Source organism: Symphalangus syndactylus, chromosome 12 (assembly GCF_028878055.3).
Source record: "Symphalangus syndactylus isolate Jambi chromosome 12, NHGRI_mSymSyn1-v2.1_pri, whole genome shotgun sequence".
Lineage (NCBI taxonomy): Eukaryota > Metazoa > Chordata > Mammalia > Primates > Hylobatidae > Symphalangus > Symphalangus syndactylus.
The window spans coordinates 120895351-120915053 of record NC_072441.2 but is presented as its reverse complement, the minus strand read 5'-3'; the positions used below and the strand labels follow the sequence as shown (position 1 = coordinate 120915053).

General features: G+C 36.3%; 1 protein-coding gene across 8 annotated transcripts in view; it reads left to right on the top strand.

Moving 5' to 3' along the window:
* Positions 1 to 19703, top strand: part of COP1 (COP1 E3 ubiquitin ligase) — a 258844-nt gene that overhangs the window by 107460 nt on the left and 131681 nt on the right. For 4 of the 8 annotated variants that reach the window (XM_063625143.1, XM_055255385.2, XM_055255386.2 and 1 more), the window contains 3 exons: positions 547 to 663; positions 14940 to 15054; positions 19206 to 19341. In XM_063625143.1, coding sequence (XP_063481213.1) covers positions 547 to 663; positions 14940 to 15054; positions 19206 to 19341 — 368 coding nt within the window. The remainder of the gene's footprint in view (positions 1 to 546; positions 664 to 14939; positions 15055 to 19205; positions 19342 to 19703) is intronic. The other 4 variants (XM_055255388.2, XM_063625144.1, XM_063625145.1 and 1 more) reach the window with 1 other exon arrangement.

Below are 19703 nucleotides of genomic sequence, written 5' to 3'. Positions count from 1 at the left end.
AAGCTTGGAATTGAGTTTGAGACAAAAATGTGTCTTGTGAGGTGGGGGGTGTTGCATGGACTCCTTTTCTTAAGTTGAATGCTACGGTGAAGCTGTGGAATTGAGTCCTGCTCCAACAAGGGAGAAAAGGATGTCTTGTGACACCCCAGATAACTGGTGGCTATAGTTATGCCGGCTAAGATTTGGGTGCATAGTTCTTGTCTTTGGTTAGCTCCCTTGTTCTTAGTTTCCCAAAAAGGAAACCTCCAAGTGATGGGCATCCTATTTATTCCCATCACCTGGCAGGATAATTGCTCAGAACTAGAATATTGATCCAGATTTCTATATTACCCATCCCTTTTGTTTTTTTCTGAGCTGCAGCTGGAAACTACTGTTTGGTTCACAGGAACAAGCAGGGTTAGTCTAAAATGTAGGCAAAAACTTAAAAATAAAGGAATGTAGAATTTAATGACAAATGTATGATAAGTCTTGAAACATAATATTTATCTCTCTCCAGTCTTTTTTTTTTTTTTTTTTTTTGAGACGAAGTCTCGCTCTTGTCCCCAGGCTGGAGTGCAATGGCTCTATCTTGGCTCACTGCAACCTCCACCTCCCAGGTACAAGCAATTCTCCTGCCTCACCCTCCCAAGTAGCTGGGATTACCGGCACCTGCCTCCACACCCGGTAAGTTTTGTATTTTTAGTAAAGACGGGGTTTCACCACGTTGGCCAGGCTAGTCTCGAACTCCTGACCTCAGGTGATCCACCTGCATTGGCCTCCCAAAGTGCTGGGATTACAGGCGTGAGCCACTGCACCCTGCCAGTCCTTATTTTTGTTAAAAAACAAATAGTGATAGGATTGAATTGTTTGCAAAATAGACTTTAGTCTTATACTTGGCCTGATTATTTGCGTAAAGTGCAGCAAGATTAATTATTTTTACATAGGCCTTTTAGATTGGCTTGAGTGGAACTCTGTTCCACAAGAAATCCCAGATAAGACCTTTTAAAGCCAAGCCCAACCATCAGTTTGTATCCTCAAATGCCTGTGAATTGGGTGATCCTGCCCTCTTAATGTCTCAAAATAAACTTGGAGCTCTGGGCCTATAGAAGGTGACATTCTTTACTTATCACAGGTCAGGAACCCTATACAGTGGCTGCATAGACAAGGGTATGATGCCAGTTTTCCCAAGGGGCTTTTATTGGCTCTGCAAGTCGAGCTTGACTCCTTAAAGGGAAGCATACCCTTCAAGTTAAGCCTTGATAAAACACGTTTCTCCAGTTGCATCCTGTTGCAAAAGAAAATGGATTCTTATTGCACTGATGTAAACAACTATATTGCCATAAGTTAAGAACACTTACAACTAGTTTCAAAATTCTGGAGAAGCCAGAGAGAGAGAGAGAGAGACAAATATGCTCCAAATTTTTTTCACAGGAGTGTGCCATACTCAGTTATTAAAAGCTGTAAATAGTTCAAAGTAAGTTTCCTTGACTATGAAAAAACAAAACGGGGATCAGCAATATTCCAAGCAAAAGTTAAAAAGATTGCCTCAGTTTTCAATGAGTTCAGTTCATTTAGTTAACTCTTATTTTGCTTGATATTCGTGAACATTTTAGCTCTTCATGAGTCCTTCACGTTTTTCCTGTATTGTAGTGTTACAATCTCCGAAGTTATTAGAAATCTGTATTTGAGAGTACCTGTTAGAGTCCGATAGCTTGTTATAAGCCATTTTTTGAAAAGGATCAAAACAAGACAGCAATTGTCTGTGAATAACAAAATGTCTAGGGTAGTTACAGTTAGAAACATAGTTGACAAATAGTTCGATTATCTCTGTGGTTTACAATAACTTAACATAACAACCTTTTAATTATGATGGATAGCATATACTTTAGACATTAGAATTTTTGGAATCCCATACAGTTTTGAAACATATATTAGTAGTAGTCACCAAAATATAACCTAAAGAAGATTGAACACCATTTTGGCAATCTCATGTAAGTAAACATGTTCTGTTTACCCCTCATTTGGATACTCCAGGGACTCTCTGCAGCATCCAAAAGCTAGGTGTCAGGAAAGACAATTTTGAAACTGAAGTTTGATTTTGGGAAGCCTGTTGAATATGTCAGAGGATTAAAACACTTGATGTTATGAAATAGAATTCCAAATTATTCCAGATAAGTTATTTATTTTGCCAAAATCATGACTCAGAAATTTGAAAAACAAAAACCTTTTATAACCCTTTACAAATTTTCCTAAAGAGCCTATTAGTTCCTTAAGAGTACATTTTTCTGCTTTTATTTCAATGCTTAGTTTACAGAAAATCCATATAATGCCTTTTTGAAGTTAGTCAATATGTTAACACAGAGAATTTATTTTGGACGATTAATTTTTACAATCCTTCCATCACTTGTTTGAACTTTTAGCTTTTTTTTTTTTTGAGACAGAGTCTTGCTCTGTCGAACTTTTAGCTTTATCTTATCTAATTCAAAACAATCCTTAGACCCTAGGCAAAAATTTACATTTCCATACCTTCTTATAATCTTTTATTAAAAACACATCATAACACACCTCACATGTAAATCTATTTCCAGTAGTTTCAATTACATATTATAATGGTAACTCTTAGCAACTTTAACTTTAAAACCTGGTAAATTGTTTTAATTATTTGCTTGGTGCAGCCAAGGTTTGACTTCTTCCAGCATAATTAAGGGCATGGTTAGTTCCTTATGTCGCCAGGTTTTACCAGATGTGAAGCCATCAAGTTAAATGGTTCTCAAAAACCAAAAAAAGCAGTTTATAACCTTAAAACATTTAGCAAACCTAATATCTGACCTGTATAATTTAGTTTACCTATTTACATTTTGATGACATCTGTAGTTTACCAATAATCTTTAAGGCTGTTTTTTTATTTCTCAAAGATTAAAGTCACGTGAACTGAAAGGCACTAAAGCTTTTATTTTCCTTTTAAAAAATATTTGATCAAAGTGTTTATCTTCCTTTAGGCCAATTAATTAGAGCCTTTTTTCTTTTTTTTGAGACAGGGTTTCACTCTGTTGCCCAGGCTGGAGTGCAGTGGCATGATCTCGGCTCACTGCAACCTCCGCTTCCCAGGTTCAAGCGATTCTCCCACCTCAGCCTCCCTTGTAGCTGGAATTACAGGCATGTCCCACCATGCCCGGCTAGTTTTTGTATTTTTAGTAGAGACGGGGTTTCACCATGCTGGCCAGGCTGGTTTTGAACTCCTGACCTCAGGTGATCCACCTGCCTCAGCTTCCCAAAGTGCTAGCATTACAGACTTGAGCCACTGCACCCAGCCAATTAGAGCTTTTTTTATAGACATCACACACACAACACATATATAAGTACACAGATAGACAGAAGAAAACCCAATTGCCATAAGATCTTTCATTTGCCAATCTCCTAATTGAATTACTGGTCTCCAGGTGGAGCCCTTAGGAGATAGGGCTAGGAAAACATTGAGCTTCTAAGGCCTAACAAACAGGCATAAATGAGGCAAAAACAGATTTTGAGAGGTATCTATTTGCTTTTAATTACTGGTGTTCCATGATGAAAACAGAGGTCTCTTCCTTCTTGTGTGCATTGAGAGTGGCAAGGAAAAATGGAGAAAAATAATTGTCTTTTTTTTTTTTTTTTTTTTTTTTCAACAAAACAAGGTCCTAGAAAAGAAAAACATAAAGACCTTTTACCTATGCCTACAACTTGGATATCTGCTTTTAATTAAGCTGAGTGTTCTTTAAGAAAATCCTTTTAAATCCCGTATTACCTGACTTTAGCCATCCCAAGTGGCCAATATTTCTGGCTTTCAAACTTTACTAAAGGCTCAAAGAAAGTAAAATCCAAGGCGATTCGTGGAGGAGAAGAGAATCAACAAATAGCAAAGGTTGCACAGGTATCAAACCAAAAAAGACTCATTCCCTAAGCCAGGATTGAACCCCGGGCCACAAATGTAAAATGGCAGAGGCTAGAACAAAACATTGTCATGTGGTTACAGTTCTGGCTCTGGAGGACGTAAAACAAGATGGAGACCTACAGCAAAGTTTGCTACTTACCATAACAGACAGTCATGTAAAGCAGACCAGATTGGCTACAGCTTAAGACCAGTATAAATCCTTTTCATAGTTAAAACTTTACAGAGAGTATAAACAGTGATAGTTGGGGTCTTGGCCTTGTAAAACATTTTCTAAAAAGGAAAAAAAAAATCTTCTCACATAAAAGTTAACTGCTAATAGGTAGAGAAAAAAAAGTTCATAGTGTAAGGCTAACCTTGGGAGAAGAACCTCTTACTCTTATACAAATGGGCTCCTTTCCCCCTGGCTCAGACCAATGGTAGTCTGGCCAGTCAACCATGCAGGGCCCAGGCCCCCGAGGCCGCCTTGGGGCCTGGACAGCAGCTGTGGCTCATTCCCGCCCTGTGTGGCCGTTGGACACTGCACTCATGTGGCAAACATGGCCATGCACCCAAACCAGGAGGTAAGGGGAGCAGGGAGCTGCCATTCGCCCAACCATCCTGAGCCTGAGCCTGTGGCCATTAAAGTGGGTGTGTACTACCTCCAGTATTATAGAAGAAAAGATAGGTGCTGTTACTGTCCTGAAAAAAAAAGAAGAGGCATGACATAGGACCAAAAGGCTCAGAAGCGAAAGTGAGAGGTTTTGGGTTCACATTTTACTCACCCTTCCTTTGGCCTCACATTGGGCAGCAAAAATGCTGCAGAACTTTCTCCTTAGTTCAGCTAAAACCAGGCTCTTGTCACACAACTAGGAAAGATTAGGCTCGTGGACACCTAGAAGGATGAGGAAAGTGGAATTTATTGGGTAAAAAGGAAAAATAACACTCAGCAAAGCAAGAGAGAGTCCTGCTAGCAGATAAAGTACAGTGCATACTTCTCATTTTGTCACAGAATAGTAAAAGGGTATACATGAAAAGGCCTAGATTTAATGTAGGATTTAATTTGTGTGACCTTGTTAAGGGCATCCTTAAGTGAACTGATTCTTATAGATTTTTATATGTTTTTTAAAAAAATTATGAATAGTAATGAAGAACAGTGTCTACCAGTGGGATTTGGTGCCATTGCCTTTATTTGTGCTAAGATACCAGCAGTCTTATACTGATCTTTGCTTTTGTATCACAAGTACAAACATAAGCACAATGAAAATTGCAAAGAATTTTTTTTTTTTTTTTTTTTGAGGCAGGATCTTGCTCTCTCACCCATGCTGGAGTGCTGTGGCAGGATCTCAGCTCACTGCAACTACCTCCTGGGCTCAAGCCATCCTCTTACCTCAGCCTCCCCAATAGCTGGGACTGCAGGTGTGTGCCACCATGCCCAGCTAATTTTTTTGTGTTTTTTATAGAAACAGGGTTTTGCCATGCTGCGCAGGCTGGTCTGGATCTGGACTCAAGCAATCTGCCTGCCTTGACCTCCCAAAGAGCTGGGATTACAGGCGTGAGCCACCACACCAGGCCGCAAATGACATCTTACTATTTTTAAGAACATAGCTTTGTCCTCCCAGATTCCTGAAAAGATCTTAGAGAACTCCCAGTGGTCCTCAGCCACACTTTGGGGATCACACTATGATAACCACTATTCTAAATTCTGTAACTTTTTGCTTTAAAGCTAGTCATTAAATCTGCTTGTATAAAAATGTGTGTATGGGTTTAATAGTTAATTTGTTTTATTATTTTGTATGTATTCCTTGAACTTATAAAGTTTACTTATTGTGTAAATAATGATAGTTTTCCATGCAGTGTTAATTTATGAAATTAGTTTGAGAAAAAAGTATTTATAGATTGGAAAAATTTCAGGTTTCAGTCAACCATGCAGACACTTTTAGCTTCATTTAAAGTAGGAGTCTCCTCTTAGTGGAATTGACAGGGGACTTTGCCATGGTAAGTTACTTATTTTATTATACAAGCATTGATTTCTTTAGTCTTTTGAAGATCTCATTGCTTTTGTACTCCACTATTTTATATTAAGTATATGAAATACAATATTCAGTTTTGCCTGCTGCTTTTCTGTTTTCATGTTAATTGCATTTATTGGGAATTAAAGTAGTTATATGTGTAAAGATTTTTCATAATTTACAGGCTGACCATAAATTATCTTTTTGTATAATCATCTAATTTGCTCTTTTATCTTCATAGTATGCCTATTAACTTTCTAGCATTTGAGGCCTTTTTTTTTTTTTTTTAACTTTTTTCAGTGACCAAATAAGATACGCTTCTGTTTTTGCTGTAGTGAAATTTAATTATCTGTGAGTTTGCTAAATGTGATCATTTTTCTTTAGAACCAAGCTAGGTAAAATTAACATGGTTGATGAATATTTCTCTTTGATTTATGTCATATTTATATCTACCTCTACGTAAAAGAGCTTATCTTGAGATTTTTTATTTGAAGATTGGCCTTGTAGACTGTCTCCATCCAATATGTATTTTCAAAACATTTATCTCTGCATACATAGCACATTTCTATTTTTTATATTAATATTATTTATAATTTAATAATTAAACTGGCATATGACGATGACCCAGCTGTTGCATATTTACCAACAATTATGAGGCAACCTAGTTGCTTGTAGAGTTTTTGAATAAAGGATTTGCTCTAAGGTTTTGAATAAATTTAAGAAATGTCAAGAATAAGTATTGGAAAATAATTGAGAAAATGAGTTTACTATAAAAACTGGAAGCCAAATAAGTAAAACAAAACAGTGTTGCTGACTACTTCCTATTTGTTTTATATGCCCTGTTCCTGATTATTGTTAATTATTCTCATCTTTCAGACTTTGAAGTCTTATCCGTTTTTCTGTTAAACAAATCACTTTTTTTTCCCTTTTTTTTTTGAGACAGAGTCTCACTGTGTCTCCAGGCTGGAGTGCAGTGGCGCAATCTCAGCTCACTGCAACCTCCGCTCCTGGGTTCAAATGATTCTCCTGCCTCAGCCTCCTGAGTAGCTGGGACTACAGGTGTGTGCCACCATGCCCAGCTAATTTTTTTTTTTTTGAGACAGAGTCTCTGGCTCTGTCACCTAGGCTGGAATGCAGTGGCGTGATCTCGGCTCACTGCAGGCTCCACCTCCCAGGTTCACGGCATTCTTCTGCCTCAGCCTCCCAAGTAGCTGGGACTACAGGCTCCCGCCACCATGCCTGGCTAGTTTTTTTTTATTTTTAGTAGAGACGGGGTTTCACCATGTTAGCCAGGATGGTCTTGATCTCCTGACCTTGTGATCTGCCCACCTCGGCCTCCCAAAGTGCTGGGATTACAGGCGTGAGTCACTGCACCTGGCCACTAATTTTTGTATTTTGAGACAGGGTTTCACCATTTTGGCCAGGATAGTCTCAATCTCTTGACCTTGTGATCCACCCACCTCAGCCTCCGAAACTGCTGGGATCCACCCACCTCAGCCTCCGAAACTGCTGGGAATACAGGCATGAGCCACCATGCCCAGCCAGATCACTTTTTAAGAGATCTGTAGGGTAAAATCTAGAATTACAATCTTAGTATTTATAAAAAATATGTTGGTACCTACAAAAGAATATATTTCATTAAAATGTAAATTAGAAATACAGCAAAACTTTTATGGAACCAGCTTCTGTGTTAGTTATTTAATAATAGAATATCAAAAGTAGTATACAGGTTACTCATGTGTTCCTGACCAATTTTATCACCTGCTTCCTATCCAAATATAAATATTTTTCTGATATTTATGTTTATCAATATGTTGACTTTTTAAAAAGTTTTACCACATTTATATACACCCCTAAATTATTTGTTTTGGCTATATTTGAACTTTATAAAAATATTATAGTAAGTAGATTTCTGAGATTTGTTTTTTCAGAGATTAATTGCTGCTGCCTGTGGCTATAGTTGATTGTCACTGATGTATAATATTCCATTTTGTTACTATACTAAAATTTTTCGTTGAATCTGTATACATGTACTCCTAGGGTTTTTGTTGTTCTTGCTATTAAGGGCATCTTTGTACATGTCTCCGGATGCACAGGTGCAAGAGTTTCCCTAGATATGTACCTAGGAGAGGAATTGAAGGGCATTGGGTATGCAAAATTTGTATTTTGAGTTAATAACAAATTGTTTTCCAGCGCGCTTTTATCAATTTAAAACTCCCACTACATGAGTGTATGAGTTCCAGGTTCTCAGCATTCTTGCTGATAATTAGTATTGTTGGACTTTAAAATGATTGTCACCTTAGTGGTAATAAATAGGAGCATAGTTGTGACTTTAATTTTTATTTTCCTGCCACTATAAAACAGCACCTTTTCTTATATTTATTGGCCTTTATGTTTTGTCTTTTGTAAAATGGTATTTCAAGTCTTTCCCCATTTTTTTGTGTTGGTCTTAGAGAAATAGATGTATTCTGGATACTAATCATTTGTTTTTGGATACTGCAAATATCTTATAGTTTGTATCTTCTTGTCTCACCTTTTTAATGATGAATTTTGGTGAACAGACGTTCTTAATTTCTATGTCATGCAATTTATAATTTTTATATTAGTACTTTTTGTGTTTCATTTAAGAAATTCTGCCCTTTCTCAAGATTGTAAACATATTATCCAGTAACATATTACATGGTCAGTTTTTGTGAATGTTCCGTGCATGCTTAAGAAGAATGCCTATTTTTAAATTAGGTACAGTGTTTTCTATATGTTCATTATATCAAATTTCATATTTGGCCATATATAAACTAGTGTTACTTGCATAACACTAGTTGCATAACTCAGTTGACTTACAGATTTATTTCCCATTGTGTTAATAGGTTTGTCCACTTCTCTGGCAAATTCTGCCTGAAAAATGTTAAGGCTCCCTTATTACGTACAGATGGGTTATGTTAAATTGAACCTTTTCTCATATACAGTGGCTATTTTCATCCTTATTAATGTTTTTCATCTTGAATCTCTTTTTTCTCTTTTAGTTAGTATTCTTTCATGTTATCCTGATTTTTTAGTTTGTCTCTGTTTTAAGTATTTCTTTGGCAGATAGCATACCTTTATTTTAAATAATCTGTTCTGTCACTATTTCTATTAGTGATTGTTTCCATTTACATTTATTGCTAATACTGATATAATTTCATTCTTTTTTACTTATTATACTTCTGTTTTTCTCAGTTTTTGATTTTTTTTCTTATGTTTTTACCTCCTCCACCATCCTTCTTCTGGTTTGATTGTTACCTATTCTATCACTGTGCTTTCAGTAGTTGTCCTTGAAATTTATTCAGACTTATCATCTAAGCAGAGTATCTTAATTATCTTAATTACCTTCCTGAACAATACAAGAGCTCCAGAATGCAACTTTTGTCACTTTCTTCTGACTTATATGTTGTTACTTGGATAATTTTTTGTCTTATTCTTAAGCCCCATAAACTAGATATGATAATTAATAGTAATATTTAGAATCACTTATTTATTTGCTAGTTTCCTTGCTCTCTTTTTTCATTTTGTGTCCCAGGTCTTCCAGTTTCTGTCATTGTATTATTCAAGTACACAATTTCAGAAATTTTTTTTTTTTTTTTGTGATGGAGTCTCACTCTGTTGCCCAAGCTTGAGTACAGTGGCACAGTGGCGTGATCTCAGCTCTCTACAACCTCTGCCTCCTGGGTTCAAGCTATTCTCTTGCCTCAGCCTCCTGAGTGTCTGGGATTACAGGCAGAAATTCTTTTAGAGATGGCTCACTGGTAGTAAACTTCGTTTTTGCTTATGATGTTGTGAGATAGCCTTTTGGGGTTCTGAATTTTAGGTTGGAATTCTTTTCTCTCAACTTTTTTAAGATTATTGATGTCCTTTTTGCTCTAGCTTCTTTCTATTGCTCTTGAAAAGCATTTTGCCTTTTTAATTGTTGTTCCTAAATAAATTATCTTTCTTCTGGTTTTAAGATTATTTTTGCTGTATAGACAAAAACACAGTTTCACCTTAATATGTCTAATTGTGGGTTTCTTTTTAATTATCTCACTTGATTGGAATAATTTCACTGTCTGTGTATTCACGTCTGTTTTCAGTTCTGGAAAAATCTCAGCCATCAACTCTTCCAATATTTCTTCTTTAGTTTCTTGGTCTTTTCTTCTGAGTCTCTGGTCATATTTCAAACTATTATTCTTTTATGCCTCTTATATTGTTTTTCAAATTTTTTGTCTTCTTGGCTTTTATCCTACATTCTGGGCAGTTCTTTCAGATTTCTCTTCTACTTTGTAAATTCTGTTTTCAGTTTCCCTACTTGTGGTCCCTGGGCTTAATTCTCCAAATCCCAGTTCAATTACTTGTTTTTGTGTAGGTGTTGTCCTCCTCTTTCCCCCTGCCCTGTGCTGCTGCTGTTATATTTTATCATTACATCTCTGAGTTCACCTTCCTGTCTGTTAAGTCTTTGAAAATTATCTTACTTTTTTGTGAGTTATTGACAAAGAGAGTCAAATGCTATAACATATTTAAAGAAGTTTTTTTGGAACCAAATAAAATTTTTTAAAGAGGTTTATTTGGAGCCACAAAAGCCAAAATGAGTGACCCTGGCCCAAGGCACAGTCTCAAGAGGTCCTGAGAACATGTGCCCAAGGTGGTTGGTATACATTTTAAGGAGACATAAGACACCTATCATTACTTAGGAAGTTTACATTGATTCCATCTGGAAAGGCAAGACAGCAGGCAGGGACAGGGGGTGGGAACAGGGATTGGCTTACAGGTCACACACGGATTCAGAGATTTTTAGATTGACTCTTGGTTCAAAGAGTTAAATTACTATCTAAAGACTTGAAATTAATAGAAAGGAGTGTCTGGGTTAAGATAAGGGGTTGTGAAGAACAAAGTTTTTATGTAGGTGAAGTCTCATAGGTGGCTACCTTTAGAGGCAGTAGATGGTAAATGTTTCCTAATTAGGCTGGACTCTCAGTTAATCTCTTCAGGATTGGGAGGGCCTGGAAGGGGAAGGGTGTAGTTATGTTAATACAGATGCAAAATTTTCCCCACAAAAGACTGCTTTGCAGGGTCGTTTCAAAATATGGCAAAAAACTATTTGGGGGTAAAATATATTGATTTCCTTATTTGTCGTGACATTATTCAGGGTCAGGTAGAAAACTAAGTGAGATTATATAGGGTTAAGTAAAACCCATCTGATGAGATTTTATTGTTTATAGGGCATGACTCTGCAGTCTCCTTAAATAGGAATTTGGGCAAGAAAGAAAAAAACTCAGAGTTTAGTTCTCAGAGTGAAGCAGTGCTTTAAAATATGACTCTTACCTCCTCCCATCTAGTTTTATCAAAGCAGGGATACACTGATACACTGTAGTATACATTACAGTACCTTAGTACTTTTTATTTTATGCATTTGGCATTGTGGTACGGTTATTGGTGAACTTGTGCCAGCAAGTAAATACCATACATATTTAGGACCACAAACCTTTGTTTTTTATAGGATTTATATGCTAACGTTTTTCAAGTTTATTGCCTTTTACCTGATTTTGTTATTTTGTTCTTCTAATGAATATATCAAACTCTTTGGCATGTGTATATTATTGCCTCTTAATCTGATAATCAGTATTAAATAGATTTTTTTTTTTTTTTTTTAGATGGAGTCTCACTGTGTCACCCAGGCTGGGGTGCACTGGCTCGATCTTGGCTCAGTGCAGTCCCTGCAGCCCTGGTTCAAGCGATTCTCCTGCCCCAGCCTCCCAAGTAGCTGGGATCCCGCCACCGTGCCCGGCTGATTTTTGTATTTTTAGTAGAGACAGGGTTTCACCATCTTGGCCAGGCTGGTCTTGAACTTCTGACCTTGTGATCCACACACCTCGGCCTCCCAAAGTGCTGGGTTTACAGGCGTGAGCCGCCGTGCCCGGCCTAAATAGATTTTTTTTTTTTTTTTGGAGACAGAGTTTTGCTCTTGTTGCGCAGGCGGGAGTGCAATGGTGCGACCTCAGCTCGCCGCAGCCTCCGCCTCCTGGGTTCAAGTGATTCTCCTGCCTCAGCCTCCCGAGTAGCTGGGATTACAGGCATGCACCACGATGCCTGGCTAATTTTGTATTTGTAGTACAGACGGGGTTTCTCCACGTTGGTCAGGCTGGTCTTGAACTGCCGACCTCAGGCGATCCGCCCAACTTGGCCTCCCAAAATGCTGGGATTACAGGTACGAGCCACTGTGCCCGGCCAAATAGATATTTCTTACAGTTAAGAACTATTCCAGTAATTCCACGTTGTAAGGCTACAGTGTAGGGATAATGCAAACGCAACTCATTTTCTTTTTTCTTTTTTTGGAAGTAATAATAAAATAACTTTTTATTATGCCTTCTTTGAAATGGAGGTAAAATACATATAAAGAAAAGCGCAGATCTTATGTATTTGCTTGAGTGAGATTTGACAAACACATACATGTGATTGTACAATGCCTAGATGAACATATGGAACATTCATCTTGCCTTATTCTCCTTTCAAATTTACTCCCAGTTCTTTGGGGACAAATGTTATACTGACTTCTAGAAACTCATAATTCACCTGTTTTTAATCCTTATATAATGAAATTTTGTAATAACATTACCTTTGGTGTATGACTGTTATTCATTGTTTTTGAGATTCATTCTGTTTTGTGTGTATCAGCAGCTCATTCTTTTTTTTTATTTAAGTTCTAGGGTACATGTGCACAACGTGCAGGTTTGTCACATATGTATACATGTGCCGTGTTGGTTTGCTGGACCCATTAACTCGTCATTTACATCAGGTGTTTCTCCTAGTGCTATCCCTCACCCATCCCCCCACCCCATGACAGGCCCCAGTGTGTGATGTTCCCCTTCCTGTGTCCAAGTGTTCTGATTGTTCAGTTCCCACCTATGAGTGAGAACATACGGTGTTTGGTTTTCTATCCTGTGATAGTTTGCTCAGAATGATGGTTTCCGGCTTCATCCATGTCACTACAAAGGACATGAACTCATCCTTTTTTATGGCTGCATAGTATTTCATGGTGTATATGTGCCATATTTTCTTAATGCAGTCTATCATTGATGGACATTTGAGTTGGTTTCAAGTCTTTGCTATTGTGAATAGCGCTGCAATAAACATACATGTGCATGTGTCTTTGTAGTAGCATGATTTATAATCCTTTGGGTATATACCCAGTAATAGGGTGGCTGGGTCAAATGGTATTTCTAGTTCTAGATCCTTGAGGAATCACCACACTGTCTTCCACAATGGTTGAACTAGTTTACACTCCCACCAACAGTGTAAAAGTGTTCCTATTTCTCCACATCCTCTCCAGCACCTGTTGTTTCCTGACTTTTTAATGATGGCCATTCTAACTAGTGTGAGATGGCATCTCATTGTGGTTTTGATTTGCATTTCTGTGATGGCCAGTGATGATGAGCATTTTTTCATGTGTCTGTTGGCTGCATAAATGTCTTCTTTTGAGAAGTGTCTGTTCATATCCTTCTCCCACTTTTTGATGGGGTTGTTTTTTTCTTGTAAATTTCTTTGAGTTCTTTGTAGATTCTAGATTTTAGCCCTTTGTCAGATGAGTAGATTGCAAAAATTTTCTCCCATTCTGTAGGTTGCCTGTTCACTCTGATGGCAGTTTCTTTTGCTGTGCAGGAGCTCTTTAGTTTAATTAGATCCCATTTGTCAATTTTGGCTTTTGTTGCCATTGCTTTTGATGTTTTAGTCATGACGTCCTTGCCCAGGCCTATGTCCCGAATGGTATTGCCTAGGTTTTCTTCTAGGGTTTTTATGGTTTTAGGTCTAACATTTAAGTCTTTAATCCATCTTGAATTAATTTTTGTATAAGGTGTAAGGAAGGGATCCAGTTTCAGCTTTCTACATGTGGCTAGCCAGTTTTCCCAGCATCATTTACTAAATAGGGAATCCTTTCCCCATTTCTTGTTTTTGTCAGGTTTGTGAAAGATCAAATGGTTATAGCTTTGTGGTGTTATTTCTGAGGCATCTGTTCTGTTGCATTGGTCTATCTCTGTTTTGGTACCAGTACCATGCTGTTTTGGTTACTGTAGCCTTGTAGTATAGTTTGAAGTCAGGTAGTGTGATGCCTTCAGCTTTGTTCTTTTTGCTTAGGATTGTCTTGGCAATGTGGGCTCTTTTTTGGTTCCATATGAACTTTAAAGTAGTTTTTTCCAGTTCTGTGAAGAAAGTCATTGGTAGCTTGATGGGGATGGCATTGAATTTATAAATTACTTTGGGCAGTATGGCCATTTTCATGATATTGATTCTTCCTATCGATGAGCATGGAATGTTCTTCCATTTGTTTGTGTCCTCTTATTTCGTTGGAAAAAGTAACTCATTTTCTGTTTGATAATTATTTTCTAACAATTTCTGGATATTAAGATTCCCAAAATCAGGCCGGGCGCTGTGGCTCATGCCTATAATCCCAGCACTTTGGGAGGCCGAGGTGGGTGGATCATGAGGTCAGGAGATCGAGACCATCCTGGCTAACACGGTGAAACTCTGTCTCTACTAAAAATTCAATATAATTAGCTGGGCGTGGTGGCGGGCAGCTGTAGTCCCAGCTACTTGGGAGGCTGAGGCAGGAGAATGGCGTGAAACCAGGAGGTGGAGCTTACAGTGAGCCAAGATGGCGCCACTGCACTCCAGCCTGGGCGACAGAGCAAGACTCCGTCTCAAAAAAAAATTCCCAAAATTCTAAATTTTAGAATGTCATAATGAATTCTGTCTTCATTTTATTTGTAGAATTGAAGATGTTTCTCATTTTAGTCTTGTAAAACTGTCCTTTAGAGCTTATTTTTAGTCATTATTCGTTTTAATCATTATGTGAATGAATTTGGTTTCTATTTTCATGTTAAAAGAAAAATTGGAAAACATCTCAGAATTACAGTTTTTTACCATTTGTAATCATTTTATTGTGATGAACTTCTGAAGGTAAATGCTCAAACATTTGGGTATTCTGTGCAAAAGAAGAGTATTGTTTATTCTAAGTTTTGTGTCTTTTCTTATTATTTTAGACAAAGAAACAGCCTTGGTATAACAGCACATTAGCATCAAGACGAAAGCGACTTACTGCTCATTTTGAAGACTTGGAGCAGTGTTACTTTTCTACAAGGATGTCTCGTATCTCAGGTATATATTTAGACCTTCTCAAATTATCTGAAATCTACATTTCAGATCTGTTTCTAGGTTTTTGTGCTGAATTTATGGAAAGTCCTAATTTTAAAGCAGAGGTATGTATTTTTGACATAGTCTACCAGATCATCATGGAGGTTCTTAGTGATCTTAGAGAATGTTACTTTCCAATGACTATTTTTGGTTCTATATTTGCGAATTCTGAATCTTTATATGGCAAGCTAGATAAAGTTAAAAAGAAATTCAGCCATGAATATGTAGCCAACAAAAATAAGTTTCATTCAGTTGCCTCCTATTTAACATTAAATAAACATGAAGTTCTAAGCACTGTCCTCTGTGCTAAGAATAAAAAGATGAAAGAACTGGTTTCTGTCGTTAAGGAGTGTTGTAAATCGAGTCAGGGAAAGCAACAGATAAACAGTTCTGTGTGATATTATATGTTAAATAAGTTTACAGGAGTATCATGAGAATAGATAATAATATCCACTAATACAACTGATAGTAAAAAAAATTCCAGGCCAAGTTGAAAATGGGGAGGTGTAAGGGCATGATCAGTGTAGGGATTTCAGAGGAGTTGTATATGGGCTATTCGAGTATGAATTAACTGAAAAAGATACTTAGAAACAGTTGTTCAAAGTAGAGGAAATAACATATGCAAAGATGTGGATGTGATAGCATAGGATATTTCTATTACTGTAAAAAAGTAATTTAGTTTTTCCTCTTTTTCTTAACTCTGTTCTTCAGTCTTTCTCAGTGTCTTTGCTCATCTATGAAATAGAGACATTAACCCTAATGGGTTTTTTAATGATTGCAGGTGACATATATAAGATACAATGCTTGGTACATGTTGGGTGCTTAGTTAATTCATGTCATTAATGGGGCATCTGCTTAAAATAAACCCCACCAAGGGGAAAAAAAAAAGTCTTATACTTTATTGGTTGTTAAAAACTGGGTGTTGGTTTTCTCTTGAATACGTGTGTTTATATTATTTATAATCTACACATTGCTTAGATCCTATAGACAGATTTGCCTCACGATTAGTGGTATAGGAAAAAATATATTAGATTTACAAAGCATTTTTCCTCTGAAGACCAAGGGAGAAGCCAAAATTTGTTTGTTTGTTTGAAATTAACAACAAACAGTTTTTATGCATGGAAAGCTTTCATTTATTGCCTGGGAATGGAGCCCCTTATTGTGCTTGTGTAATAATCTATAAATATAAACTGCCATAGGAAGTTGTTAAGTTGAAAGTAGCCCAATACCTGCATTATGACTGGTAGAGTTCATGTTAACCCTTTCATACATTATTTGTTGGTATGATATTGAAATACAACTATAGGCAAGTGGCAGACCTTTAAAAAAAGAGGTGGGAAAGAGATTGGGGTAGGCTCTTATTAGTAATCTTTAAGTCACTGGCAGCATAGGCATGGTATGGAATAGTAAAGGTCATCACAAGTCAGTTTATTTTTGGGGGTGTAGCTTTACAAGACAGTAGAATAATACTACTACAAGAGGAAAATTAGATTTTTATTTGTGTGGGTATGGCTGTATTGTACCTAAAACATGTCTCTAGTTTTCAGGAATCTTATGTTAGCTAGCTACTCTAATTATATTGCTGGATTGTAAGTTCCTCCCAGTACCTTTGACTGTAAAGGGGAAATTTTAACTTCTCTGAAACGGTGTACCTAAGCGGTTGATTGTCCTTTGTATATTTTCAAATGAGAATCTGTAAATCCATCTGTATTCCATAACTTTTATTTCCAACTATTAAAATGAAAGATGAATATTAAAGAACTATTACTTTGGAGTTTTAACTGTAATTGAAAGAGGAAGTTAATTATAAAGCATTAGGAGAAAGAAAAGAGACATTGAATACACTTTTACAAACCAATTTGTAATTAGGGTAGGAGAGGTGATATACCAGCAGATATGTGTGGATGTTGATGATAAAACACCACGCAAACAAAATTCTACCTTTTTGTAACCTCATAAGTTAAAACCAATTACTATCAGATGCTGAAAAAACTAGTTTTATTGTTTTCTTTATGGTTTCTGTTGAAAGTAGCTATTAATGAGCTTATACGATAGGGAGAAATCCAGTTAGCCTAGAACAGGATTATTAGCTTAGAACAGAATACACAATATTGAATGCTTGTGAGTTTTATGTACTTAGGAATTGATAACAAAATGAGAATGAATAGGATAACATTGAAACAGTTTTTAAATTAATAAAACCAACCATCTTTCCAGTATGTAGAATGTTAAATAACTCACAGTAATAGGATTCTATATAAAAAGAATCATTAATTATTATATCCAGACCACTCTGCAGTACAGTTGGGATTTTTATTTTTGCAAATAACCCATGTTATATTTATAATATGTGGAATTTCCTGAGAATAATTTTTGTGGAGCAAGAGTTTTATCTCAATACCGTTATGGTATTGCCTGTTAGGTAATTCCTTTTGCTCTCTTTAGAATGGAAGCACAACTAATTGGACCCTTTAAATCTAGGTGTTTTGATGAATTTGCTTAGTGGTTAAATCTTTAAAATTTATAAAATATCAGGGGCAAAAGCTCACTCAGTTTCCTCAAGTAATGTTATTTCTTTTTTTTTTTTTTTTTTTTTTTTTTTTTTGAGATAGAGTTTTGCTCTTGTTGCCCAGGCTGGAATGCAGTGGTGCCATCTTGGCTCACGCCAACCTCCACCTCCTGGGTTCAAGCGATTCTCCTGCCTAGCCTCCCAAGTAGCTAGGATTATAGGCATGCTCCAGCACGCCCAGCTAATTTTGTATTTTTAGTAGAGACAGGGTTTCTCCATGTTAGTCAGGCTAGTCTCGAACTCCTGACCTCAGGTGATCCACCCGCCTCGGCCTCCCAAAGTACTGGGATTACAGGTGCGAGCTACTGTGCCCGGCCCTGTTGTTTATTTTTTTTCTTATAATAATTGTTACATACATTTCATCATGCAAACAGTTATTTTCAAGATAACCTAATATCTCCAGATAACATAAATTCTTTACTGTGCGTTATATTGTCTGTATAACTCTTTTGACTTAATAATTCTTGCATCTTTCTTTTATTATGCTTACTAGACTTCAGATGGCATTTAAGAAGGGAAATCATGAACGTTTACCTTGAAAAAGTTGTGTGTGTGTGTATGTATGGGCTTAGAATAAAGAAGCTATGAAAATACAATGGTATAACAAACTTGTCTCAGTTTCAGTCTAGGAAACTAAAGTGCTCATTGTTTTTTTCATTCTTCAGAAAGGAAAGTATACGTTCAAACGACACAGTGCTGAAAAGCAATGATTTTTAAAATTTATGCTTTTAGTGTAGGTCTGCTTCTATTAATAGACTGGAGAATAGTTGTATTCTCAGGTACTTCGTAAACTGATACTATGTTCTAAATTCCACATGATTTATCTTCCAATAGTTTACTGAAGTGGACTTTACCCAAGGTATTTGTATACTGTACCACTGGATGGAATTACTGTTTTTCATATTTCAGCAAGAGATTTGAATGAATATTTTTTCTTGATGAAAGCACTCTTTGAGATAAAAAGGAGCAATTTCAAACTTTGTTTGTTTTTTAGAATTAATAGTTCATAACATTGCAGTTTTCTACTGTCTTTCTGTAATAGGATTTGAAACATTTCAGTGTATTATTTGGTGAAATATTTCTTCTTATTTATAAACTATTTTATCTAAAATGTTATTGTAAACGAGATTTTAAACAAAACATGGGCATAAATATGTATGCCAGTAAACACGTTCCTTCAAACTAACAAATACCCATCCAATATATGTACTCTTCTTAACATCCTCACATTCTCCATTGATGGATTTTTGTTTTAATGACTCTTAAATAGTAGCTCTATTATTATTATTATTATTTTTCCAAGAAATTATTGCCAAAAAAGTGAGAATTCACAGTGGAAAGAGTATCTTTCAAAGAAACAAGACATTTTTTATTAAAACTGAAAAATTAACCAATTAAGTTGTGCAAACTAGTCTTCAGTAAAATCTTTAAAAATTGTTTTTTGTATTTAGAATATAAATTTTAATTTGTGGATGTGGTTCTTTGACTTACTTTGCAGTTCAATTCATCTGTTTTGTTTTGTTTTTTGGTTTTTTTTTTCATATAGATGACAGTCGAACTGCAAGCCAGTTGGATGAATTTCAGGAATGCTTGTCCAAGTTTACTCGATATAATTCAGTACGACCTTTAGCCACATTGTCATATGCTAGTGATCTCTATAATGGTTCTAGTATAGTCTCTAGGTAAGTATTGGTCAAATTACTATTTTCTTTTGTAAGAATGTCTAGAATCTAATTGAATTTGAGAAGCACTTATAGCATTATTGTGAAAAGCATGGGTTCTGAAGTAGCCTGCCTATTATTAGTTCTGTGATTTTAGGCAAGTTCCTGAATTTCTGTATGCCAAATTTCTCCATCTCTGAAGTGGAATAATTGATAGTATCCATCTCAAAAGGTTGTAGCTTGTTTTCTTGTACTGCAGTGTCTGGTTTTGATGACAGTATGCTCTTCTCATAAGTGCTCCCACCTCTGCATTTTCTGGAAGTTTGTATAGAATTGGTATTATTTCTTCCTTAAATATTTTGTAGAATTTGCCAGTGAAGCTT